At 38.7% G+C, this 27,193-nt stretch overlaps 1 protein-coding gene across 8 annotated transcripts; it reads right to left on the bottom strand.

The window, feature by feature from the left end:
* Positions 1-452: 452 nt before the first annotated feature.
* LOC131225553 (serine/arginine-rich-splicing factor SR34-like) lies at positions 453-27,193 on the bottom strand. 8 transcript variants are annotated; one of them, XM_058221090.1, is made up of 13 exons: positions 27,038-27,192; positions 22,766-22,831; positions 22,597-22,671; positions 22,346-22,457; positions 22,197-22,243; positions 22,047-22,104; positions 19,696-19,745; positions 6,755-6,811; positions 6,540-6,655; positions 6,352-6,456; positions 2,279-2,312; positions 2,056-2,213; positions 453-794 (listed from the first exon to the last, which is right to left on the bottom strand). In XM_058221090.1, the coding sequence occupies exons 1-12, from the start codon at positions 27,122-27,124 to the stop codon at positions 2,100-2,102; spliced, it is 921 nt and encodes a 306-aa protein (XP_058077073.1). In that variant the 5' UTR covers positions 27,125-27,192; the 3' UTR covers positions 453-794; positions 2,056-2,099. The 8 variants fall into 8 exon arrangements, with proteins under 8 accessions (XP_058077073.1, XP_058077074.1, XP_058077075.1 ...); XM_058221091.1 differs by having other exon boundaries at positions 2,091-2,213; XM_058221092.1 differs by having other exon boundaries at positions 2,140-2,213.

Raw genomic sequence — 27,193 nt, 5'->3', positions numbered from 1 at the left:
TGTAACCCACATGTACATCCAATCAACTGTCAATAACAAGCACATCCACACCTCAGTGACTTGGGAAAGCTCATGCACCAGATCCTAGAAAGAAATGGACAGTTGCTGCCCTCCAACACCCAAGAGAGCACTGTGCTTGATATATGCGATGATTCTACTTCCACACACAAATCGGAATATAGCATACAAGCTATAAGCTCAAACCATCCAAACAGTGAGCTCCAATCATGGTGGACCATAAACCAAAAATTACACAGGTCAGATCTCTCACTCTGCAATTGGTGGATTGGAATAAAATTAGTCAACATTGCAAAGTCAACACACGAGTGTCCATCAATCAGATGTCAGGGTTTGTTCAAATCAATCTTACAGTAGGATCATGACCTATCGACATTGTGTCTGCAATTTGGACCCCATGTGCACAATTTCCGAGGGATCACAAGCTACAATAGCACCAAACAACTCGAGAGAATATGCAAAATATGGATAAAGGGTCTGAACAATGGCAAGTCTGCAGCATTGAAGGCAAGAATCTGCAATGATCAGCATAACAATCATGCTCTGCATCTTCAGTGGCCAGACATACAAGGGTGGTTCCATTCAAATAATTTCAAAATCTGACTCTTCTACAACGGAGTTTCTAAACTTTCTCCGGCAAATCCAAACAAGTTTTAAGCCAACCTGATTGTCAAGGGAATCATCAAGCAAAGCAATGCTGATAATCCAAAGCCTGTGGTAAGAAGTCACTGGAAACTATGTCTGGGGTCGATAGACTGGCCACGATCACATCTCACCTATCAAAGAAAACTACACGTATCAGAACCCAAAAAGAATCCAAGTGGGTTAGGGTAAAAGCTGAAAGTAGCATTCACAGTACAAAGAAAATAGTTCTTTTAAAGAAATGTTTATATGCAGCTCTGTCATATAAGGTACAGGTGCAAATGTGTGGTAAACAGAGCAACTAATCAGAGTGCAACCTCATGGATCAGCTACAGGCAGGTGTTACTTGGACATGTGGCATGGGTGCCAAAGTATCTAAGTGTTCCAAGTGTTCAACATGGCAAACTCCAAAATTTCAAGGCATGGGGCACTTCATTACACACATAATATTTTAATTAAATTATAAAATTAATAAATAAAATAAAACAAGGAAACATTTAAAATAAAAATTCGAAAAACACATATTTTAGTCCAATAAAAACCAAAACATATTTTAGTCCAATAAAAACCAATTACTAGTAATCTCACAAGTCACAAACAAGTAATCAATTAACAAAACATCAAGAATCACAAATAACTGTCTTGTGAAAAAACTAGGGCCCCAACAGAGGAAGAAAAACAAAAGGAGCAAGAAAGTCTCCTGCTTGGTAGATGAAATGGACTTAAGTTTAGAAAGATGAAGTCTTTGTGAGTAGTTTCTTCAAACATCAAGAAACAAAAATAATTGTCTTGTGAAAAAACTAGGGCCCCAACAGAAGAATAAAACAAAGGGCAGCAAGAAGCCTCCTGCTCGTTGGATGAGCTCATAGAGACTGTGTAGTGAGAGAGAGAGGAAAAATGGACCAAGTCTAGAGAGAAGTCCTTGTGAATGGTTTCTTCAACCTGGGAATGGAGCCAAACTCTAAGGCTAGAAGTGAGATCCTTGTCTTAACAAAAGACACTCACATAAGAAAGAATCAAGAAAAAGAAAGGAAAGCTTTGTGAAGAATACATTGGACACAGCACTTCACTAGGGCACTTTATCCGTACATATTTTGAAGTATCATGTTTTGTATAGGAGTGTCCAAGTTTCCCCAAGTGTCAGAGCAGGAAAAACCTTGAAAGTAGTGTCCAGGTAATAGTGATATAGGTTAAATTTTGCACTTATTGCACCATCATTGTTGTGGGTTTTGTAGGTTGGTTGTGGGCACTCATTCTGTTTTTAGGTAACAATTCTATCTGTAGGCTGATTATTGGATGGTCAACACAGTCCAATCCCTTGCTTTTGTTATATGGCCTGTGAATAGGCCCACCATATCAACAATCCTTATCACCAAACATGCTCGCCGAGTGTACCGTAATGAAGGAGCTGCAGTGTATTTGTATTATACAAGACAGTATCAGCAATCCTCGATGCTTTTTATGAGAGGCGGGCCAGACCGAGATAAGCTCCTGCTTCTGCTGGGCTTCTGCTTCCTTGGACTTCGACTTGCTCGTTTGTTGCGAGGAGGCGGCTGCAGAATGAGAAGGTCAGAAGAATGCTGAAAAAGGAATGTCGAAGTTGAGGAGATTTACTTACAGAATGAGATGGGGATCTGGATCTGGATCGAGATCTGCAAAAGTTCCAGAAACAATTGAATTCAATATCCACAACGTTGCTTTAACACCTTGATCCAAAAGCCTCGACACCTCCTCCACGTCAGAGTTACCATATTTGGAGAGGAGGAAAAAGAAAAACCATAAATTTTAGGATAGTTCTATATATAAAGGCACCAACTCAAAACAATATAACAATTCCATATGTAAGGCAGAAACTTCACCCGTCAGGTCATGCAAACAGCAGACCAATCAATGCCAGATAACAAATGCAGCCAAGGACCAGATGAATCTATATTTATGATATTAGAATATTGGAGAGGACATTTTATTCTCGCTTGTACCGTAAATCCAAATCCAGATCCCTGAGAGCAACTCCTAGCATGAAGAGAAAAAACGATGCAATTGTTTCCACTGCTGATAGGTGAGTTCCAGTTCCACTTAAAAAAGAATCCAGCTTTAATATTGCCACCCATCCTCTCCATCTCATTCAGCAGCAACGGGCATCCGCCTGGCATCCGCTATGCGATAACGCATAAATGTTAAAAGTACCATTGTGATTTTTAAAGCTGCTCATTCATGAAACAGCATACCTCCTAACCAAAAGGAGTCCAGGCATTTGCACCAAATCCCATCAAGATCCTAATATGCAATCCCCAAATCGCCGCATATTCCCATATCTAGAAAACAAAAAAGGCAACTTTCATGAACAAGGGATGATATTTGCACAACCTGGTACACTCTTTCTTAATTAATCCCATATCCACTTTCGACTTTTGAGCAAGCAAATTTCATGTGGAGAAAGCACATGGGGACTAAATAAGAACAGCACGGCATGCACATGTCAAGCTTCTTGACTTTAAAATCCTCCATTCAATTTACCAGTACCAGACCAAGCTCAAGACAAAATCAATATAATACATATTTCAGCACTTCGAAAAAAAAATTTTGTTAAAAGCTTTTAACCAGCTTTCTGGCCAAAAGCAAAATCAAGACACTTTTAGAAAGGCTAGAGGTTAAGAGCCTGTTTGGTTAGTGGGAAAAAAGGAAAAGAAAATAAAGAAGAGTGCAATGATTTACCTAAGGATGGATCCCATGGATTCCATAAAGCACTATTGAAACATGGATTCCGGCCCTGTTTCGAAATCCACTACATCTGTGGGCCCCACATTGATGCATGTGTTTTATCCGCGCCATCCATCCATATGCGCCCTTTACACATGACAATCAAGTTGCATATACATATAGGTTACCAACATCAATGGTGAATCTGGTCCGCTGATTACAATTCCATGGTCTACCAAACACTGGCTTCGCTTAATACAGTGTTTTTCCCAAAAGAAATTTTAATTCCAAATGTAGGACTGGATGGTCAAAATACCATGGTATTTCTAGACATGCAATCATTGTGCAATAATGGTGTTAATTCCATCTAATACAATTCCATACAATCTAATCCCGCGAACCAAACAGGCCCTAAGGATTTCATTTTTTGGGTCGTGTTTGGATAGCAAGTGGAAATCTCATTTTCCTCCCACAAAAAAAAATACCTCATATCTTATGCCTGAGAAATTACCTGTGGTGTTTGGTTAATGATTACATGGTGGAATCCACTATTTCCTTTGCTATCCAAACATAGTGAAATGTCCCATACAAGGAAAGGTGCTTCATTTTATTTTCTTTGTTTCCCCCACTATTCAAACAGGCCCTAAGGTCAGTTCAAAGTGCAACGAGATGTAGACTTATGCACCACAATGTGATCACACACTAAGGAATGACGGCAATAGTGTTGTCCTAGTCAATGCCATTGACATGAAACAAAATGAGAACAAGAATACAAACACAACTTACATAGGTGTGGAACTGAATTGGATGCACAACTGAACTGATTGCAACTCTAATAATAAAGTGGTGGTATTCATATTGATGTCTGTGTTCCAGATCCATGGTTACGTTACTTTCAAGTTCGACTTGAAATAAATGCATCTGCAATTTGGCGCTGCTTCCTCATTAATTTTTCCATTTCCTCTTGACTAAACTGAATCGTAATCCAATTCATTTGTGCATCCAAATGCAGCCTTAGATATGAAATGTATGCTTAGTTCAGGAATGTTTATAGTTACAAAAGCACACAAATGAGAAAAGGAAAGAGTTATATGACTTAAACATAAAGCATGATGAACTAAGCTATCTTAGCCCAAAAAGTCAAGAGAACAAACTAAAACTCCACCTGCTGATTATGAAACTCATTATCTCATTTGAAGATCTTTATATATCAACAGACATAGAAACAAGAACAGAAGGATTTGGACTTCAACCATGGTTTGAATAAACCTTCAAATGCAGAACATGCATGTGATGCAGTAACATAGATAAATGGCTCCGACGGCAACGTAAGAATCAGTGAGAGACATGAATAGAAATAGAATATAGACACATATGAATGCATCATAAAAAGATTATTAAAAAAGGTAGAAAAGAGTTCGTTTACAATGGTATAATTTTTCAGCACAAACAAAAGACTGCCTTGGGCATTGGGTCAGAATTGGGTGAAATTCAAAATTCACTCTTACCTTCTTGAGTCTATGATAATTCGATGAGGCCACTTTGCATTGAATCTATTTGGTGTAATGCCAATTCCAAGTTACTTAGCACATCCTGTTGGGATGTCCTTGGGTTATATGACTGAAAATTTGATCAAAGAGGAGTTGAGAATACATAGACGTTCACATACAATGGGAAGAGCATTCTAAAGCCTATGAAGGATTATCCGCCAGAGAGGGAAAGACAATAAGGAAATTCATTCCATGAGTAATGGATGATACAATCACAAAGAAGTGGACAAGAAAGCTATGGACTCGTTGATAATGATGCAAAGAACAGAACAAGCAATACAGGGTTCGGCGAAAGTGATATGATCCAGCTGAGAAAAAATTAGTTCACATAGACTTGACAAACGAAGCAATCTTACATGAAAATCTAGTAAGAATGACAAGTCTGTCTCAACCACCACCAGCTTCCCCCTAAGCAAAAGAAGACGCGATAAAAAGGCAAATCAAGGGCTTGGATCAGCACAGGAGCCAAAACTCAAGGGACAGTTCTTACTGAGCAGGGGGGAAATTGATGCATCGAAGCCACACATCACGCTTGTACCTACACATGGGACCAGAAGTTGAGCCCCCCGAGCTGGTTGATCCATAAAAAGGCGCACTCCAGACCTCCAACTGACTTTAGGGACAATTACAGTCAATTGGATGGATGTATATGGACAACCGGTTGACCTGTAAGGCCCACGGGACCAATCAACTGAATGATTGAACTACACACGGCATCCACTTGCCCCCATGATCACACTTGTGAATTAAATAGCATAGTAAGAAGTTACTTTCTTATTTGTTAGTCTCCAATTTTTATACATGTTTCCATTTTTTCAAGTGAGACTTGATTAGCAACCACACGATTTGAGTTATATTTTAATTAAGAAAGTAGATGCATGAAAGGCCTGCCTATGGAATGTGATTGGTTAATTTGTTGAGGGTTGTGGTGCTGCTGAATTAGGGGTGTGACGCCCTAGATTATTTTCCTGTCTATTCTTCTCTATTTTTTTATACTTCTTGGTTCTTATGCACGGTTTTTCTATGTTGGAAAAGATCCAACTATCAAATCTGGTAAGTGCAATTCAACTTGAATTTTTTCCATTTTTAGCCCATGTTTTGCTTCATACTGCATCAATTGTAAGCGAAAACTGAATAGATTGAGAAACATTGGTGTACAAGTGAGGTTTTCCCAACATTAAATTTTCCATATTCATGCATAAAATCCCTAGCTACCCCTGAGACTGAGGCCAAGAGGGTAACTAAAATCATATGAAACTGAACATGAAGTTGAAGAATATGAAGCATTTTGTGCTTCAGAAAATGCCTTCAATCCAGTGTGAAACAGGAATCTCATTCAGCCAACTTAAAAGCAAGTAGAGGTAGGATACATTTAACCAAGCATATAAAGAAAAAACCATAAACAAAAGGGGAAAGAATGTTGAGACGAGGAAAATCTTACCTGGACAAAGAGTGTGGCTTTGACCCTGAACGAGAGCGTGAAGAAACAGACCTAGACCGAGATATCGACGCAGGGCGGCGTGAAGGCTTGGCCTTCGGAGACTTGCTGCAAATCAATTGCATCACACTTCAAAAACTACCACAAGGAGAACAATAAGATGAACAGGCACAGCCACTAGAGCTACAAACCTCTGGGTCCTGCTTCTACTGGAGCTGCGACGGTGTTTAGGGCTTCTGCTTCTTGAGTTGGACCGGCTGCGACTACGACTTCTAGATGAGCTCCCTCTCGATTCATACGCCTTCACCTGCAACAAAAAGAAAAAAGATAGAGTTGGATAAATATTAGACTGAGAACAGATCTAGATGTAGGCAAACAGGAGAAGAAAGTGGGGTGATAAATATACCCTTATATATGCCCGAGAAAATGCATTCCGAAACTCAGAGTCATCAAGTTTCCTGATCTGCAGAGTCAACACAGAAAAACATCAACAAACAATTAAAAAAAATAAAAAAAATAAAAAAAAAACAAAAAACAAAAAAAAAACTAATGTTTCACATTCAAAGATTCCGTTCACATGAAATTTGAAAGAAGAAAACCATACGTAAATGAAGAGCTATGTAACTTGGACACAAGCATGTGTCAGTTTCAGACAGATACAGGGCATCAGACACGAAACTTTCAGAGGCCAGTTTGCCAATGCATCTATACAAATGTAAGTAAAAGTAACAATGAAAACATACTGGAAATTCTGCCTCAAGGTCTCAAAAATTAGTAGTAATCATTGTGTCAAATACGAAAAAGTAAAACGAAATAATGATAGTGAAGTCTACAAATTAGTTATATATGCATTGAATTGTATTTGGAAACTCCACTGGCCCGGTCCCACTCCCAAATAATAAGATTTGTTCAGTCAGTGAAGTGGGCTCCACGCTCTATCCAAAACAGTGGACCCATATTGTCCCTAAAACCAGCTAGCATTTGTCAGAGAAAAAGAGATATCTAGGGTTGGACATCCAACTCTCTTTATTTATAATACCAAGGGGTCCAATTACATAAAATACCCTTAAATGGCAAAACAGGAACGAGAAAGAGGACAAAAAATAAAATAGAATTAAAAATTCTAGAGGCCCATGGCCCAAGTCCAAAGGCCAACAGCCCATATATGCTACAAACCTCCCCCCTCAAGCGAAGGCATAGATATCAAGCATGCCCAACTTGCTTTGAATCCATAGCCCCACTTCAACTGAAAGATCCTTAATGAAGATATTAGCAAGTTGTTCAGTAGACTTGATGAAGGGAATAGCAATAATGCCAGCAACAACCTTCTCACGAATAAAATGACAATCGGCTTCAATATGTTTTGTGCACTCAATGAAAAAGGGGATTGGAAGCAATATGAATTGCAGCCTTATTGTCACAATACATGGGCACAAGAGTTGTCACTTGAAATCCTAACTCTGTGACAAAGCTTTTCAACCACAAGATTTCACATACAGTATTCACCATAAGTATTTTACTTAGCCTTAGGACTGGATCTCGCAACAACAGTTTGCTTTCTTAGTCTTTTGTGTAACAAGATTTCTTCCGAAAAAAGTACCCTGTCGTAGAACGACAATCACCAAAAGATCCTACCTGGTTTGCATCAGAATAACTTTAAATATTCAAATTATTATGACGATTAAATAGTTTGTCACATCCTGAAGAAGACTTGATGTAGCGAAGAATGAGACAAACAACTTCAAGATTAATGGAGTGAGGAGCATGCATAACTTGACTCACTAGACTAACTGCATGATATGAGTCAGGATGAGTAATAGTCAAATATATCAACTGACCAACTGAGTGCTAATGCATGCGAGAATCATCAAGAAGTTCCCCATCATCAGCCCGAAGCTTCTTATTAAGCTCTAATGAAAAATCGAGAGGTTTGACACCAAGATTACTAATTGGAACAAAAAAAAAAGATCAAGAGAATGTTTTCACTGAGACGAAACAACACCCTTGAGAACGAGAGACTACAATGCTAAGAAATTATTTTAGTTAGTCCCAAATTTTTTATGTTAAAAACTTTGCTCAGATAGAGCCTCAATTCAAAAATCCCACTAGCATCATCACCTATAACAATAATATCACCCACATATACACTAACAATGATAATGATAATGCCTACACACACCGCTTAATGAACATGAAGCGATCCGAGTCATTTGACCAAGTATGAGTAAATCCAATACCAATCAAAACCCAACTAAATTTTTTACTGATCGGATCGAAAACACTTATACCCTTTTCGAGAAGCTGGATATCCCAAGAAAACACATTTGACAACCCGATTTGACAATTTATTTCGACGAGGATCAATATTGTAAAAATAACAAACATACCCAAAGATTCGCAATGCAATTTCAAGAATAGAGTAGGATGCTGAGAAATATTGAATGAGAGACTAGCCCTCTGAACCATAATAGGAAAACGATTAATCAAAAAATGACAGCATCCAACCTAAAATACTTGGGAATAGACATACCAATGAGAAGAGTACGAGTAATTCTAAGAGATGTCTATTCTTTCTTTTAACAATACCATTTTGTTGTTGGGTATATATACAAGTGGTTTGAGAGTTTATATTATGCTCCTGAAGATAAGACAACATAGAATGGGATTTCCTTGCATCATCAATAGGAAGGGCTTCAATATGTAGATTAAACTCATTTTTAACCCCAAGCATGAAATACTTCGAAAATTGAACCAACCTCATCTCCATCTTTCATCGAATAAATCCATGTCATACAAGAAGCATCGTCAATAAAGGAGAGTATTTAAATCCATTAGAATTAATCAAAACCGGCCCCCATACATTAGAATGAACTAATGAAAATTTTTTATTTGACTTTCTTTCCATGGAGGAATAAACGAACTTATGATGTTTAACTAAAACACATGCCTCACATTGGAAATTCTTGATATCACTAGATTCAACTGATTGACGTGGCAAAGACTATGGGACTAAATAAGAAAAGGATGACCAAAATGACAATGCTTAAGATAGAACCTCCTTTTTTAAACTAAGACACTTACTAAACTGATTGAAATTTTCAAATGAATAACATACAATCCATCCTTCTCAAGCCCACCACCAAGCAACTTCTTCAACTTCAAATCCTAAACGACACAATGATCAGGAAAAAATGCACACTACAATTTACATCCGTCATGATCTGACTCATAGATAACAAATTAGAAGTGATATTAGGAACCAATAACACAAAAGACAAAGTGAACAATGGCGAAGCAGAAACAATACCCTTTCCCCCAAAAGGTGTCAAGGTACCACCAACTAATTTCACACAACCCAAATGAGGATCTGAGGGAAACAAAGAAAAAGAGATAGACGTGCCTTTCATATGATCAGTAGCTCCCGAATCAATTATCCAACGACTAGACATAGAAGCAGTGTGAAGGGCAGTGAAGGTATTACTTTTTTTAGCCAAAGATGTAAATGGAGAGCCCTTATTGTGTGTGACATCCCTTAGTAAAGCATCATACTCACTTTTCGAGAGACTGACATCCCCAGTTGGTTGAACCATGGGTGACTTTGCCAATGGAGCCATCTCACTAGCAGCACTTGTGAAGTCTTTATCTTCTGTAGTGGTTAAATTAGCATAACAGCCTAAGGTAGTTTACCATGAAGCACCCAGCAATAATCAATAGTATAACCATATCGACCGCAATGAGTACATAGACGGTCTGCACCACGACCACCACGAGCATCCCAACCTCATCCACTAGTTCTACCTCTTCTAATACCAGCATTATCAAATTTTTTAATCCTCCACAAAAGCAAATTTGTCAACCACAGCCAGTTTCATAGTTGTATGACATATCTCATCTTGTAAGAGCAAAACATACGCACTATTTAGGGAACATAGAATAAGTCAACCAAGAATTTGAATCCACACAGGTTCAAATTTAGAACTAAGACCTGCCAACAATTCAAATTTCCCTTTCTTCTCAATACTTCATTTATATGCTTGTGTATCTATGCTACAAGCAAACTGGAGATCATCCAGGAAAGACAATTCCTAACAAAAACCACACATCTTAGCATAATAATCAGAAATTGAACACTCATGAGTAGCCAACCAAATCTCATGGGCAATAGATAACAGAAAAAGACCCTTCACTAACTGCTAATTCCATATAATTCAGAAGCCAGGACATGGAAAGCAAGCTATTTGATTTCCAATCTCCATGAGAATGATCTGACATAATAGGTTTTAGTATATTGTCATCCATATATCCCAACTTCTATTTTCCTCTGAAAAAACATCTCAACTGCTTTCAACCATTAAAGATAATTACTAGAATTAGCTCATGGGTTGTAATCTGCAACCTAGGATTTTCAGAATCAACAATCAACCTTGTCATCTTAGATTTGATTGGATTGACTGTCTCAGACCTTGACGAAGAGGCTATATTTAAACCAACTATTATGAATCAAATCGAATCTCAAAACTAGTCAAATCACTATTCACGAAGAACCAAGTAAGACAGAGAGAGGGAAAAGATCGTACAGCTGTATTATAAAAAAGATAACAAATTTGAAATATAAGGGTTACATATTCCAGCAAATATGGGACATGGAAGACCAAAAAATCTGTCCAAACAATAATCGTCACCAAACCCTTATCACTGTGAATAGATTTCAGCAAATCTAAAGAAAAAGGGAACCAAAAAATCAGTCCAAACAACAATCGTCACCAAACCCTTGTCACTGCAAACAGATTTCAGTAAATCCGAAGGAAAATGCCACCAAAAAAATCTGACGAACATAAACTTCCAGTAAAAACACAACCATCGCAAACCAGCTTCAAAGAAAACTGAAAGAAAAACACTCCAGAACCTTGATCGAAATAGAATGTCCAGCAAAACCTTCCACCGGATCTCCAAAAAAACTTCAGCCACAAGTCTCCCCTCACAAATCAAATCGGTGAGTGAAAAGTAAAAACCCACGACTCTCAAACAGAGAATAAAAAAGAAGAAAAGGAAGTAAAGAAGAGAAGAAAAGTAAAGGAAAGAGAAGGAAGATCAAGAAGGATTAGTTAATTAATCCTTTGAGTGTGTTTGGGTGGGGATCCCACAAAATCAGGATTAAGATGAATGCTGATACCGGTCGGCCCCATGCCATCCATGCCAAATTTGCAAGCATATAATAGGGTCCCTAGAGAGTTTGCGTGCGTGTGTGTGTGTGTGTGTGGGGGGGGGGGGGGGGGAGTCTCAAAAGGATGTATTGGCATGGTTAACGACATCTACAAGGAAGTGGCAACAAAGATGAGGACCACTACAAGTGAGTTTTCAATTATTGTAGACTTACATCACCAGGGGTCAACCAAACCTTTTTGCATTGGTTATGGACGAGGAGGCATTTACAGGAATAAGTTCCATGGCGTGTGATGTTTGTGGATGACAGTTTTTTATTGACGAGACGGTGAAGGGGATAAATGCAAAGCCAGAACTATGAAGGGACACGTTAGAATCTAAAGGTTTAAAAGTTAGTGGGACTAAAACAAGAGCTTATCGAGTGCAATTTAGTAACAATATAAGTGGAAAGGAGGAATTAGTTAAAATTGTTGACCAAGAAGTTGATATCTTAGAGTCAATAATTCAGGAGAGGAGAGATAGAGACGGATGTTGCTCATAGAATTAGAGCCAAGTGGATGAAGGGGAGATGTGCCTTAAGAGTTTTATGTGATTGCCGCATGCCCATGAAACTGAAGGGGAAATTTTACAAGACATATAAAACCAGCCATGTACAGAATGTTGGATAGTCAAGGAGCAACACATTCATATGATGGGCATAGCTGAAATTAGGAATTTTTTGGGTTAATAAGTGAGCGTAGCTGATAAACACAAGAAACTTTGGTTCAAGTTGAAGGCTCTAAAAGTACAAGGGGCAGGACCAAAAGGACGTCACGTGGGTGGAAGAAGCAAGAAAAGATTTGATGACCTATTATTTAAATGAGGATACACTCCTTGATAGAGTGGAACGGCAAAATAGGATCCGTGTAGCTGACCCCAATTAGTTGGGATAAGGCTTAGATGATGATGAGGATGAGGATGAGGATGAGGATGATGATGATTAATATTTTATTAAAATAGATGACTAGGATAGATTTAGTAACTTGCCATTATCCAATTAGTGTTTTGGGTCTTTACATATAAGATCTTATGATTTTGACAGAACTAATTAAACACCGACTACGGAAGCACTTTACGGTTGTGATGGCATTTAGCGACATTTCAGTCATCATTGATATCTTATTAACAGATGGTTATGATCAAATTTAATGAATGACTAGGATTAGTTAGAGTCTTCGTCTTATGCATATCCAATTTGTAGATGTCATATGGTTGAATCGTGAATGAAACAGCCTCTTGGATTTTTATTACCTTGAGCCTGAAATTGGATTATTTTGGGTGCGAGGGTTGTACCATTGGTGGTGTAATGCAAATGGCAGCTCAAGGTTTAATGTGATTTCAAAACAAAAACTTCAATCACGTGTTCAAGTGTACTAAATATTACTTTAATCCATCTGTCATACATCAACTTTGGTATCGAGTTCAATTCCTTAGAAAAGATTTGATATCAGCAAATAACATGGATTCATGTGGTGATCTAATGAGACTAAATGTTCAACATAGAGAAAGGTCATTGAGAGTGGAAATAGGTGTGAGAACTTACTTCTCCAGGGAAGCAATAATGAAATTGTCAGAACTGGGATCTTTTCCAATGTGTGAAAAACATCCACACAACTCAAATATGCCTCAGAACATATTCATTTGGAGAGAAGTATTCTAAAGATGCACCGTCAAATCTCCAGGGACTAGGTGGAGTAGGGCAGCAGGCTATGATTGCCTACTCTCCCGGGTATGACCCTGGTTCGAGTCTCTGCAGGCTTCTGATGAACTGAGGCCTCAAAACTCAAAAAATGAAAAGAAAAAATTTGCTGTCAAAATGGACCACTGCACTATTCTTGTAAGACTGTCGATACAGGATAAATATATCATCCATGATATAGAGAAAAATACTTATTTGCTCAAGACAAATAGGAAGCAGCTCTCCCATTTATCTTTCAAAAAAGAAAAGTAGTTCTTCCATTTATTAGAAAGACTGTTAGTCTCATAAATCATTCAAAAGAAGGGGTACATGATTGTAATTAATCACATCGTGGAGAAGAAAAAAATAACAGGAGAACTTTGGAGTGGGTTGTCTAGAGAATTCTCTCTTTCACACCCTAACAAATATAAATGAATAGTGGCCTGAGGGCACACCAAAGCATATATACACACACCTTTATAAATGAGACTTCATACACATAAAATCCCAACACTCAAAAGCACATACATATGCAGCCGCTCACCTACAATAATCAATCAGGATGAACCGAAGGAAGCGTCAACAGATGAATCTACAAATGCATCCATGGATGGATCTAAAAATGCAACAACAATTGGATTGACCAAAGAAAAGCTGGATGGATCTATTGATTGATTGAAGTTAGGATAAGGAGGGATTCTGCAGATGTATCAGGAGACGAATGGATGGACGGATCAACAATTGGATTGATGACAGAACTAATGGGTATGTCAAAGCTTAAATCAAAACGTATGAATGCATTGCTCTTGCCCCAACAATTCAAACATCTCTTTCTTTTTTTCTTTTCTTTTCTTTTTTTTCTTTTGGGTTAGCATGTTAGTACAATTCAAACATCTCTTTCAAAATTGAAGGGTGAGATCGAGACCATGGCAACAACTCAAGTCCACAATCAAACTAAAAAAGTGATTGCATACCATGTTGCAGATTATAATGATGATCAGGCCAATTCAAAAATGATGATTCAGAAATTGAAAATAGGCCAATACAACTACCACATCATTATCAACTACCTTAGAAGACAATGGTGGTGCAATATGTGAATATTCAAGTTTGTGGGCACGTTCTCCCAACCAACAGAGATTAATGCATTTCAGGAGTAGGCCCCACTTTCAGCCCAGTCAATGAAGTGGGCTCCACAATATATCCCATCAGTGAAGTGGACCCAAATGGTCCATAATTATATGGGTATATGGGACTCGAGAACCTATCTAAAGAAGGATTAGTTGTAAACCCCTTGGTTATTAAAAAGGTTAATAAACCCTATTTTCTTCACTTATTTTTCAGTTCAGGTACTAAATGAAATATAATTGGTCCGATTTGAAGCTCATTATCAACTACCTTAGAAGACAATGGTGGTGCAATATGTGAATATTCAAGTTTGTGGGCAAGTTCTCCCAACCAACAGAGATTAATGCATTTCAGGAGTAGGCCCCACTTTCAGCCCAGTCAATGAAGTGGGCTCCACAATATATCCCATCAGTGAAGTGGACCCAAATGGTCCATAATTATATGGGTATATGGGACTCGAGAACCTATCTAAAGAAGGATTAGTTGTAAACCCCTTGGTTATTAAAAAGGTTAATAAACCCTATTTTCTTCACTTATTTTTCAGTTCAGGTACTAGATGAAATATAATGGTCCGATTTGAAGCTTATCGAGTTAGTTTTCAAACAAGTCCAAGATCAAGCGACTATGACCTCAATTGAGTTATGATTACAAAAGGGTTATATAGTTGCGCGAGTTGCAACAGGATTAAGAGATATTTTACTCATTGTTAATATTTTATTAAAAAAGATTGTTAGGATCAGATTTAATGGATTGCTAACTATTATGTACATGTGTATGCAAATGTGTACTGTGCAAGGAAATGCTAACATCCCTACCTTCATGGGGATGTTAGCAACATCCCAAAGCTTTTAATTGGCAAGTGGGACGGCCAATCATACATACGACTAGGGTAGACATGGTGACAAAAAACCATGCCAGTTGAATGATCTTAACCCTTTGAATATGGCCCTTTTCTATAAGGGGCTGTTTGATTTTTCATTTATCAAGGAAATACCTGGTAAAAAGGTCATTATTACCTTTTAACTCTGTTTGAAATTTCAAGCGTATTTTCACCTCGAAAATTGGTCCAAAAAAGCTTACGTAAATTTGTGGACCCCACTGTGATGTGTATGACATATCCACAACGTCCATCTGTTTTATCAGAAGATTGTAGGGCCTGAGTCCAAAATTGAGACAGATCCAACGCTCAAGTGGCCCATACATGAAACAATGGTCTTAAACGTCCACCATTGAAAGTTATTTTGTTCATTGGGCCTACATTGATGTTTATTTGTCATCTAACTTGTTCATGAAGTCATAAAAACATTGATAAGGGGTAAACACAAATATCAACTTCATCCAAAACTTCCGAGGGCCACACAAATTTTTACACGGTAAGCATCCAATTTCAACTATTTCATGTGGTGTGGTCCACTGGAGTTTTGGATCTACTTGATTTTTGGGCTCATGCCTTAAAATCAACTGGCATAAGGGATGGACGGTATGGATAAGCCACATACATCATAGTGAGTTGTTAAGTGTGAAATATTGCATATTTCCCCATATTTATACCTTGGTTTTATAAACATGATAGTGCTTAATCGATTTAATTGTGCATGTTTTCATATGCGAGGTGATTTTGAGAGCTTAAAGGTGAAATTAGTGCCAAAAGGAAGATTTATGCTCAAAAGATTACTAAATAAAGATTTGAAATGTTGGAAGTCATTAATGAAGAATTCACAAGCCAAAGATCCAAGAAAACCAAGTGTGGAATAAAGAGAATCAAAGATTTGAAGTGAAGAAAAGGAATCCTGAAATTGTCCTGAAAAAGCATATTTTGAAACTCCGAGTCTATTTTTGGAAACTGCGCAGAGCGCGTAAATTTGAGGCGGTTTCTAGATTTTTCCAACTTAGTGGGAAAGTTGGAGTTCCACAACTATAAATAGGACTCCCTAAGATGCTCCACAGCATCTTCTAGGGTTTGGAAAAGTCTTAAGGAGCATAGCACAGGGTGGAGCAGCCGCCAAAGAGTTTTTCTTCTTCCCTAGTTTATTTTTCATGCTTTGTTTAAGAGATTTGGTTTCAATCATGTCTATAGTTGGCTAAACCTCTTAGCTAGGGCCAAGAGGTGAAGCTTGTAGCGTGTGTTTGGATGATTATCTTGCTTTGATTCTTGTTCTTATTAAACCTCATTGATTTATAATTTGATATTAAAGGAGTATTTTCAGTTTTATATAATTTATTATGACTCAAATTACAATAGATGCTATGATAGCCTTGGATATCTTTTTTTCCTGTGTTTGAGATTATGAGATTAGTAAATCCTATTGTTCACCATCGTCTCTTGGGCATGATTGGGTGATGGAATCCCTTCCAATCATCACAATTCTCCTCCAATGAGAATTAGGTCAATGAAAAGTTCAAATTTGATTTAAATTGTTTTATCTTCCAATTAGATAAGATAGGACTCCAATTTCAATTGTATTCCTTGAATCAAGTAAGGTAGCATCTTGATAGCTACAAGTGGATCCTTGGCACCCTAGTTCTCACCTTTAATTAATAGTTTAAACATTATTCACAATTACTCTCTTTTATTCCAGAATTCATATTTAGATCTTCTTCTAGTTCTAGTTCTTTTCAGAATACGTACAAGTTTAGTCCATATGGATTCGACCTCGTTCTCACAAGTTATTACGACATCGCGACCCTACACTTGGGGTTGCCTTTCCTCGGTTTTAATGCTAAAAAACTAGCTGTCAACTTGCGCATTGGTACTGGTGTGGGAATTGCATAGGGAAGTAAGTATTACCTATTTCCCAGTCATTTCCCAATGGAACCAAAAATCAAACAGCCCCTAAGGGTAACTGGGATTTTATTAGAGGGAGAGAGAGAGATACAAAGAGAATGATGAAGGATCATCCCATTAATATAGAGAAGAAGATCCTCTCCCCCCTCAAAAAAAAAAAAAGCCTTGAAAAGCCTAAAAACGGCACCCCGCAAAAGCATTATCAGAGGTAGCCCATTCTACCACCATCCTCCTAGCCTTGTTAAATACATGGTTAGGAGAAAGAGACTCATCGTTGAAGGTCTGACTGTTACGTTGTAACCAAACCAGCCATAAATCGGGACAATAGAACCAAGAGCCATATCGCCCTTCACTTCCTTTTTTAGTGAAATGCCACATAGAAAACAATTCCTCAAGCTAACAGGGCATGACACAATTGACTTCCAACAGGGCAAGAAAATTTTCCACACTTTTCTAGAGAAAGAACAATGTAAGAAGAGATGATCCACATTGTCCTCATCCCGAGGACATAATGAGCAGCCATTGGGATGATCGTCCTTTTCCTTTGGTTGCAACTGTTAGAATCTTGTTTTTCTTTTTTTCTTTTCTTTTCTTTTTGTTATTTTTTTTCCAGCTAGCCACCAACCTAGGAGAGCATGGGTGCTTACATATATGCCAAATTGGCTCAAGATTCTGATGTACAGAGGGATTCTGCAGAGACAAATAGAAAGATCTGACCGTAAATTCTCAGGTATTGCTTGATTTCCATATCCATCCATCCCTTTCAAGAGACATTTCCTAGGTTATAGAGTAACTCTATCATCCTTGTATACTCAATGATCTCTTCTTCATGTAGGTTCCTTCTAAAGGAGGGTCCCCATACTGCTTGATCCCCCAACCTAGAAGTGCATTGGGGAATAGAAGAATTTCTGAATCGTGCCACCTGATATAAAGGTGGCCCTTTTTTTGTGCAACCATCCATCTTTTACGAGGCATAGAGCGGATGGTTAGCATCATCGGACCAAAGTGCTTCTTTGGAATCACAAACAAGTCATATTGAGGCCTTATGAATGCACGTTTCAAGAGTGTTTGGATCTCTTGTGTCTCCGGTCCATTAGTTGCCTATCCATTAGATCAATGTGATTTTTGCACCATGGCTTGTTCCTAACTGTATGAATGATTGGACAGTCTGAATCATGGTTAAAAATACTGCCTGATATACAACTCGGCATTGGCGACTCATTCCTGAATTTGGACAATCAATCCGATTCACAAAGCCACTACAAGAAATACCCCCAATTCAGTCCCGACACAGCCTAACGTGTTCCATATTAGGATGACCTGCACCAAGTCTATTCAGTTTCATCCAAGTCAGGGTTAGTTTCACCAATGGACTTGTCCCAGTCATGAGACATCCTCAATAAAGTTAACCAAGAAACAATAAATTGAGAGAGAGGACCTAAGCTCTGAAACCAGCAGGCCAGAATCATTCAAATAATGAGATTTTTCTCTGTCCGTTGTACGGCCCAACAGATGAATGATCTGCATTACACATGCGCGCGCGCAGACTTTTTCTCATTCATGACACAACTGCACACGCACACACAGACTTTTCTCCCTCATGGCACAACTGCACAGAGAGAGAGAGAGATGTTGAGGAGGATCATGGTTTGCTTGGTGAGGGTGGAAGGAGAGAGAGAATTGAATACTGAAGAGTGAAAATGAAAATGAATGGTTTTATGCGCCCATGTTTGCACAAAAGCACCCAATTTATTAAAACAGACAATTAAAAAAAAATGCCTTTTATCCAAATAAAACAAAAACGCCCTAATAATTTTTGGGTTCTGTAATTCTGTTTATGCAACTTGTTACTTGTTCAGTTCAAAACAAGTCATACCAGTTCCATCATTTACATATCAGTTCTGGACTTGGATGAGTCACACTCCTAACTGATATTCTAAATCTTTGGTACGGATCAATGATGCCCCACATACCAATTAAAAAAACTTTTGGGACTATTGTTAATGTCCACATCGTCCCCTTGAAGTTGTTAAAGTCACCATGAAGGTGGGGATGTGTGTGTGTGCATGTGGGCACGTGTGTTACATCAATTTGTAGATGCTGTAAAGCTGAATGGTGAATAGGGAATGGAACAGTTTCTTTGATTATTTTTTTCTGTAATTCCTACGACTGGATTATTTTGGAGTGTATCAATGGTGTGATTCAACTGCATGTCACAGGTTTCTTGTAATTTCAAATCAAAAGTTCAAATCAGGCATTGGCATATTGCTTTCATTCATCTGCCCTGCATCAAGTAGGTTAATGTCAGGTCTGCCACCGGTCATAAAACATTTGCCAATCGATGAGAATTCCTATTTCAAATATGATAGACCAAGAAGGTTTTCACAATGCCACCCAAAAAAGCTGGGACAAGGCTATGATGATGATGATGGCAGCAGCAGCAATAATATATTGAACTTTATTAAGGAATTGAAGCAAGTTTCCACATCCATTGGTGTCCATGGACACCCAATAGTTTACCAATTGAGTAACAAATAAGACACAGCCAACTTACTGCATATTTCATGTCGTCATAGTTTGTGTAGTCCACAATGCCGGTGGTGCCTATAAAAAACAACAGGCAGATATTTACAAGAATCAACCAACAAGTTTTCCAAGAGAATCAAATGGCAAATCTGTATCATTTTTCAACATATCCAATAAGAAATTTTAGAGAGAGAGAGAGAGAGGGGAAGTAACCAAAAGAGTCCAAACTAAAACTATGTTCTAAATCCAACTTTCACCAAACAGGTAAAGACTGCAATAATTGCGGATCAAAGATCAGTGAAGCAGCAACTGAAGGGACTACGTGTTAAGGACTGAGACAATAAAAACACAACATTGAGGTTGAGGTGAGTACAGAATTCCACAGAAATGATGAGGCCTTTGGATTTTTTTGGATACATGGATAGAGGATCAGTTAAAAATTTACCCTATTATCCATTAATTAACATGTTTGGAAGTCCAATGGGAAGAAAACAGTTTTCAACTTGATTAAAATTGTGAGAAAAGCCCATTACTTTGGTCAAGTTTTTTAACCAAAAAAAGGTAGTTTATTTTTTAACTAGTACTTATTTCATCTGCCTCCCACAAACCTCACACCTAATTATCACCATCCTTCAACCATTGGAAATTGTCCCTCTCCCTCAGATACAGACACAAGCCCATCCATCACCATCTTTCAGAACCAAAGTTGATTGGTCTCTCTCCGGCAAAATATGACCTAATCTGATTTTGCCCTTCGAATTTGGACCAAGAACCGTTTTCCTACTGACCATCCATTTGCCATGCCCCATCAACAAAGGGTCCTAGGTATGTAGTAGGCAAATTAATAATCCAAATAGTCCACATAATTGGACCCACTATTGATGCGCATGGCCCAAATTGCCATTTTGATTGGACTTTTTTTTTGTAAACAGAAACTCTATCAGAAGCCACAAAATAGCAGAAAAGAATACTACAAAAGCAACCAAAAAAAGGAAATTAAAAGCCCAAGAGGGCTAAAATGACAAAAGGATCCAAATCCTTTAAAACTGCAGCTAGAGCTGTACATGAGCCGAGCTAGCTCGAAAAGCTCGCTCGGCTTGGCTCAATCTAGCTCGGTTTGACTCGACTTGAACGATGACTCAAGGCGAGCCAAGCTTCTCTCGACTCAACTCATTTGAAAACGAACCGAGGTCGAGTAGAGTGGAGCTCAGCTCAGCTCGAAGCTTGAGTCCAAGATCAGCTCGGCTCGGCTCAAAGCTCAAGTCCGAGATCGGCTCGGCGAGTATAATTTCAAATTATGTGTGTGTGTGTGTGTTATAAAAAGAAAAGAAAAAAAAAAAAAACTAAAGCAACCCGCCCGTCCCTTTCTTTACCTTTCTCCTTTATACGCCTTACCCACCGCACCGCACCGTGCCCACCCGAGCTCCTCTCTCTCTCTCTCTCCCTTCCTCCCCGCCGCACCCACCCAACACGACCAAGAGTGGAGGGTCCACCCAACTTAGCCACTCTCTCTCTCTCTCTCTCTCTCTCTCTCTCTCTCTCTCTCTCTCTCTCTCTCTCTCTCTCTCTCTCTCTCTCTCTCTCTCTCTCTCTCTCTCTCTCTCTCTCTCTCTCAGGCCGACTCGACCGAATTGCTTAGCTCGACCTGCCTAACTCGGAACTTGCCCATTCGGCCGTTCTAAGTTCGTCCTCTTTCTTTCTCTTATCTCAACTGCAAGGTATACATCTAATCTTTGTTTTTGTTTTTTTTGTTTTTTTTTTTTAAATGTAATTGTTTGAAAATAGGAAAACTCCAAATCTCAAAATTGAAATTTGGGGTTTTATTTGCAAATTGGAAGGACTTATTCATTTTTAAAGATTTGTGCATGCCATCATTTCCAAACAATTGAGTAATTAAATTTAAGATGACATTGAAGACAACATAGCAAAATATCCAAAGAAAACATAGAAAGAAAATAAATATAGACAGGAACATGCTTGTCCGGTCCATGCATGGAAGAGTTGAAGAATACAAAAGCTAAAGGATTTCAACAGAAAAGAAAAAAGAACACAAATAATAGAGCACCTCCAATACAACAATTTGCAGAAAATGGGAATCAAGAACTCGGGTATGCATGCACTTGAGGAAATGAACTATTCAAAAAAAAAAAAAAACAAACAAACAAACAAACAAAAGCAAAAACAGAAACCCAACAGGCAGCAAACTGAACAACAAAAAATAAATAAAAACATAAGATGAAGTAATGGAAATCTCCATGTAGGCATATTCCCTCAATTTATCGCCTGAATTAGGTTGAACATCTCCTTTTTCATAACTACTGTTAATTTTAATAGAAAACAAAATCTAACACCATCACATAAAAATTGAATGGAACTCACCGCCGCCTTCACGGAACACTTGGGAGAAACAAACATCACCGGCTCGACGCATATGATCCTAAATGTGGAATTGCATGAATTTCAAGCTTCCAAAGATCCCTAGCTGAAGGGGAAATTAATTTGAATAAATAGATAGATTGCAACCCAAACCTTTAGGTCTTGCCATGAAGCAGAGGAAGGTAATCCAGAAACTAACACTGCAAGATAAAAACATGTTAGACCAGTTTGTAAGCAAGGCAGCTGCATATGATGATGTCATAAGGGATCAGAGGGATACAGCTATTGATGGGAATACTCACCACGATACTCAGAGCGCCTAGAGACTCCGCCACGGCCGCCGCCACCACCACTGCGACTACTAGTATGACGATCATATGAAGATTGGCCTCGCCCACCATGTGCAAGCTCCACCTATAATATATCAGAAAGGGGGAGAGAGAGGGGGGGAGGGAACAAAAATAAGAAATATGGGAGAGCATGAGGGCATCAACTGATAAAAATAAAAAAGCAGAAAGAACATCAAAAAGATTTGACAAGGAAAAAGCCCAACCCGTAGCCTATGGCCATCAAAGTTGTAGCCATCACGACCACGAATAGCATCCTCAGCGTCACGAGCCTCTTCAAACTGCAACGAACATGAATAACACTCTCAATGAACACCACGGTTAGAATTGACTTTCTACCATGTTGCATTGGTTTGAGAAGATCAGACTACCTACCTCAATAAAAGCATAGCCCGGAGGTCTAGGAGGGATCTTCAGATCGATAACAACTATAGGCCCATACTGCAAGGTAAGCACAATGGGAAAAGAATAAACCAAGCATAAGGTGATTAATGAAACAGGCAAAATTTTCCTCCATTTCATGTGTTCATTGGGGAAAAACAAAATTTAAAAATGTGACAACATAACGCTTCCACAAATATTCTTCAGAAATCATAATTACGCAGTAGGTGTGCCTGTGTTATTTGGAGCACACACAACAGAAATATTCAGAAATCACTGAGGCAGACAGATTCAAACTGTTTAAACTAACATGAGACTAGAATTTTCCAATATTGTGATTGCAAAAGGTAGAACTTAGCAGATAAAGGTCGCAAGTCAGGGTTCATGGACTCAGTTTGAATTTTGAACTCACCCTCTTACATAGGGTCAGATATGTAATTTGTAGGGAGAAGGTCAAAAAGAAATCATAGAGAAAAAAGAGATCTAATCATACCTTCCACGCCACATTTGAGATATTTCTAGGGTTTTCACCCGATGCAAGAAAGAATTCTCTCTACACTATACTTTTGTTTTTTGTTTAATCACTTCCAATGGCCCCACAGCATCTACAAGGAGGTATAGATACACATTGTAAAAGAACTTAAAACAAGCCTTAAACTAAACCTAAGTTGTTGCTATATCTAATCTCACCCTTAAACAATGAAACAAAGCATGCTAAGTCTAGTCCCTATATGACTTGCACTTTGGGAGTCTAAAAATCTTTTCAGATCTTTCAAAACTAACTAAAAGTATCTTATCTTAACCAAACTAAATTCCCGAAGCTCTAGCCAACCATAGAAATTGTTGTAAGTTTGTAAACTCTAGCCAAAGACCACTAGTACAAGCAACAAGGTCAGTTGCAAACCCCACTTCAGAACCAATGTATCCCGTATCGGTATCGGTTGGCGTAACGGTGCCCTCCGAAACTGATACGGATACAGGGGTGTAACGGCAATACGTGGGCGTAACGGCCCATAACGGTGCAAATTTTTTTTCCAAAAAAATATGAAAAAATGTGGATTAAATCCAGAATATTCTAAGCATTCCAAATATGCATTCATTTATAAATTGGAACATGTTTATGGTGGTGTAACAGTCCACTCTTTAGTGAGAAGTTGTATCAAGCTGTCTAATTAATTTTTGAACCAGGTAACCTAAATTTGACTACAAAATTCATATATTTAATTTTCTAAATATCTAATTTATATACTTAACAATTTGATATCATTTCTCCTAATAGTTCTTTAAAAGACTGACTTGGAGGACCAATCTATGCCCCAAATTAGCCTCAAATTCATGCAATTTATTGCCATTATCCCACTTATGAATTGGTGGACATTTATTGGATAGTGAATCATGAAAAAAATCAAAAGGCCCTATTTTAAAAAATAAAAGTCCACAAATTAACAATTAAAACTATTCAAACAATTTGATTTTGGCATTGTGAGTTAGCAATTGCCGTCCATAATTTAATTGGTAAATTTTAAGTTAATATATGTCTCATGTACAATTTTTTAAGGGCCCGAATTAGGCGGGACTCGGATTGTGAAGTGTACACACGTGTCAAAGTTTTTTGGGGCCCACCCGTGATGAATGTGTTATATCCACACCGTCCATCCATTTTGCCAAATAATTTTAGGGCATGAGCCCAAAAATGAGGCACATCCAAAGCTCGGGTGGACTGTACCATAAGAAACAACAATAATTAAAAGGTCACTATTAAAAATTTATTGGGGGCTACAAAAGTTTTAGATCAAGCTAACATGTGTTATATCTAAACCGTCTATTCATTTGACGAGCTCGTCTTAAGGCTTGAACAGATTGGATGGAAAATAAACGTTACGGTGGGCCCTACGAATTGTTTAACGGTGAAAATCATTATCTTCGCTGCTACTTTTTATGTGGTCCAGACGATCTTTGGATATAATTCATTTTTTTGGTGGTGCTCTAAAATGATCTCTGAAAATAGATGAACGGTGTAGATATAATAAATACATCACTGTGGAGCCCTCGTAACTTTCTCCTTTGAACCGTTCGTACAACTCAGAGCTCAAGGACTGTCAGCGCTCATCTTAGCATGACACGTACCTCCAGCTGGTGCGCGGTAAACCTCCAAAAAAAAAAAAGAAGGGAGAGATGGAAACCGAAAAGAAAAAAGAGGTAAAGAAGAGAGAAAAGAAAAAAGAGGGAAAGAAGAGAGAGAGAGAGAGAGAGAGAGAGAGGAGGAAGAAGAAGCAGCAGCAGCAGCAGGCCACCGCGGCCGTAGCCGCAACCGCAACTTCCCAAGAAGAAGAAGAAAAAAAAAGAAAGAAAAAAAAAGGTAAGTATTTTTTTTTCTTTTTTTTTCCTATTTTTTAAAGCCCGTAACAGCCGTTACGGGTTAGTAACGGCCATTTCGCCCGTAATGGGCCCGTAACGGCCGTTACAGTAGCAAAATCGAGGCATTGCCCGTTACGTCCCCGTATCGCGTAACGGACCCCACCATTACCGTTACGTATCGGCCGTTATGGCCGATACATAACCGATATGGGACACCCTGTTTAGAACACTCCATCATAGCCACCACCTTATGCATAAATCATTCATAACTTGCCCAGTTATTATCTGAGTTGTGAAATCTAGGGCCATTTATGAAGCAACCTGATAGTGTCTTTACAAAAAAGTCTAATTCCATGTTTGACGTCTTTGGTAGTCGAAAACAGGCCAGGACATGGAGTGACAAAAATATGCTCATCTTGATCCGTTCTCATACATCTAGCTTTGTAGGATCCCATCGGGTGAGTCATGGACCCACTACTTGGGCTTACAGTAGATAGTAATCGTATGACACCTGAGGATATCCATGGTACCATTGGATCTGTGGTTTGAATATCCAGATCATTGATCTGTGGTTTCCACCATGGATGGAACACTCACAAAGATCTCTTCTCTGACTCGCAGATTGGAAGATCTTAGCAGCACAAAAATGTGGCCTTCCTTCCACTGAATGTAAAACTCTGCAGAATATTTTTCTTAATCGCCAATTGACACAGGAGACCTTTTTTTTTAAAGAAATGAAAGAGGCCCGTAAGTTTAGATCTCATGAATGCAATAGAGTAAAGGTTTGACACCAGCACACCACATGTGGTGGATTTTAGAGGTCACTGACCAAGGGTTAGAAGTAACCCATATAGAAGATGCTTACACGTCCATTGACAGCAGTAGCCATTAGACCAACAAATTTATATCATCAAATCATTGGCCCCTCATGTACTAACTTGGCACACAAGGGTGTCATATAATTCCTCTTTTGGGTAGGGCTGGCAATAAGGCCTGGCAACGAGCAGGCCAGGGTTTGGTTTAGGCCCATATTTTCAACTGGTTGGGCCGGGCCCATTCAAAATATTGATTATTCTCCCTGGCCCTGGCCCTGGCCCGGCCCATTGCCAGTAACTGGCAGTCAGAGAGGTCAACCCATGGGTCAATAAACCCAATGCACTTAAAACCTGGCGGGTTGACTTTATCAGGTTTCGAGCTGGGTTGGATCCAAAAAATGTGGCCCATTTGAGCAATCAGGTCCAGCCCGGTTAACCCTAGCCTCAGCCAACTCACCCAAATATTTTTTCTACACATAACAGATAAGTGTTGCACATCAGCATGTGCTTCCTTCAGTGTTAGAGATGTATGGATGGATTGAAGTGGTCTTGGTTCAATCCCTTTCGCATGTTTCATTATCGTTCAGGCCGGCCTTGGACTTAAGAATATGCTCACCATTGGGCCTGGTTATCCCATTTTGTGTCAATGGTCATTGTCGGTCCTTCTGGGCCCATTTCGCGAACAGCCGATCTGACACATTGCCAAACCCTACTTACGGATCCTTGTAACAATGTAAAAATTACGCATACACAACATGAAAAGAGAGAGAATCTGGATCCTCAGCTTGCCACAAACGGGTTTTCCCTGTTTTCCTGCATTGTGAATGGTCCACATCATCACTGACGTTATCAGCACCGCTGCATTAAATGCAGTCTTTGATAATTTGGCCCAATCACATTGCAACAAACAGGTTTTTTCCCGTTTGTGGCAAGCAGAGGATCCGAATTCAAAGCGAGAATGCCAGAATATGATCCAAACAGTAGAAATACTCCAATGACACCAAAACGTAATTCTAATCTAGCAGATATCTTTTTTTTGAAGGATCTAATCCAGCAGACATCATATACACATTAAAAGAAAACTAAAATGGACCTTGAAGAAGAGATCTTCGACTTCTCTCTCGCGGATATTGCCAGGAAGATTCCCAACGAAAAGGGTTCGACTGGAACGGCTGCTCATAGCTCCTGAAACCCAGAAAAAAATAGAATCAATATCAGTAATACTAATTTTATTACCCTAATCAAAAGA

Source organism: Magnolia sinica, chromosome 14, assembly GCF_029962835.1.
Source record: "Magnolia sinica isolate HGM2019 chromosome 14, MsV1, whole genome shotgun sequence".
Classification (NCBI taxonomy): Eukaryota; Viridiplantae; Streptophyta; class Magnoliopsida; order Magnoliales; family Magnoliaceae; genus Magnolia; species Magnolia sinica.
The sequence above is the reverse complement of the archived record's forward strand: the minus strand, read 5'-3'. Positions and strand labels throughout refer to the sequence as shown.

Coding starts and splice junctions, on each gene's coding strand:
- LOC131225553 (XM_058221090.1), bottom strand. CDS start 27,124: ATGAGCAGCCGTTCCAGTCGAACCCTTTTCGTTGGGAATCTTCCTGGC. Junction 22,832..27,037: donor TCGAAGATCTCTTCTTCAAG/GTCCATTTTAGT, acceptor CTTACCTTGCAG/TATGGGCCTATAGTTGTTAT. Junction 2,214..2,278: donor CCAGATCCCCATCTCATTCT/GTAAGTAAATCT, acceptor CTCATTCTGCAG/CCGCCTCCTCGCAACAAACG.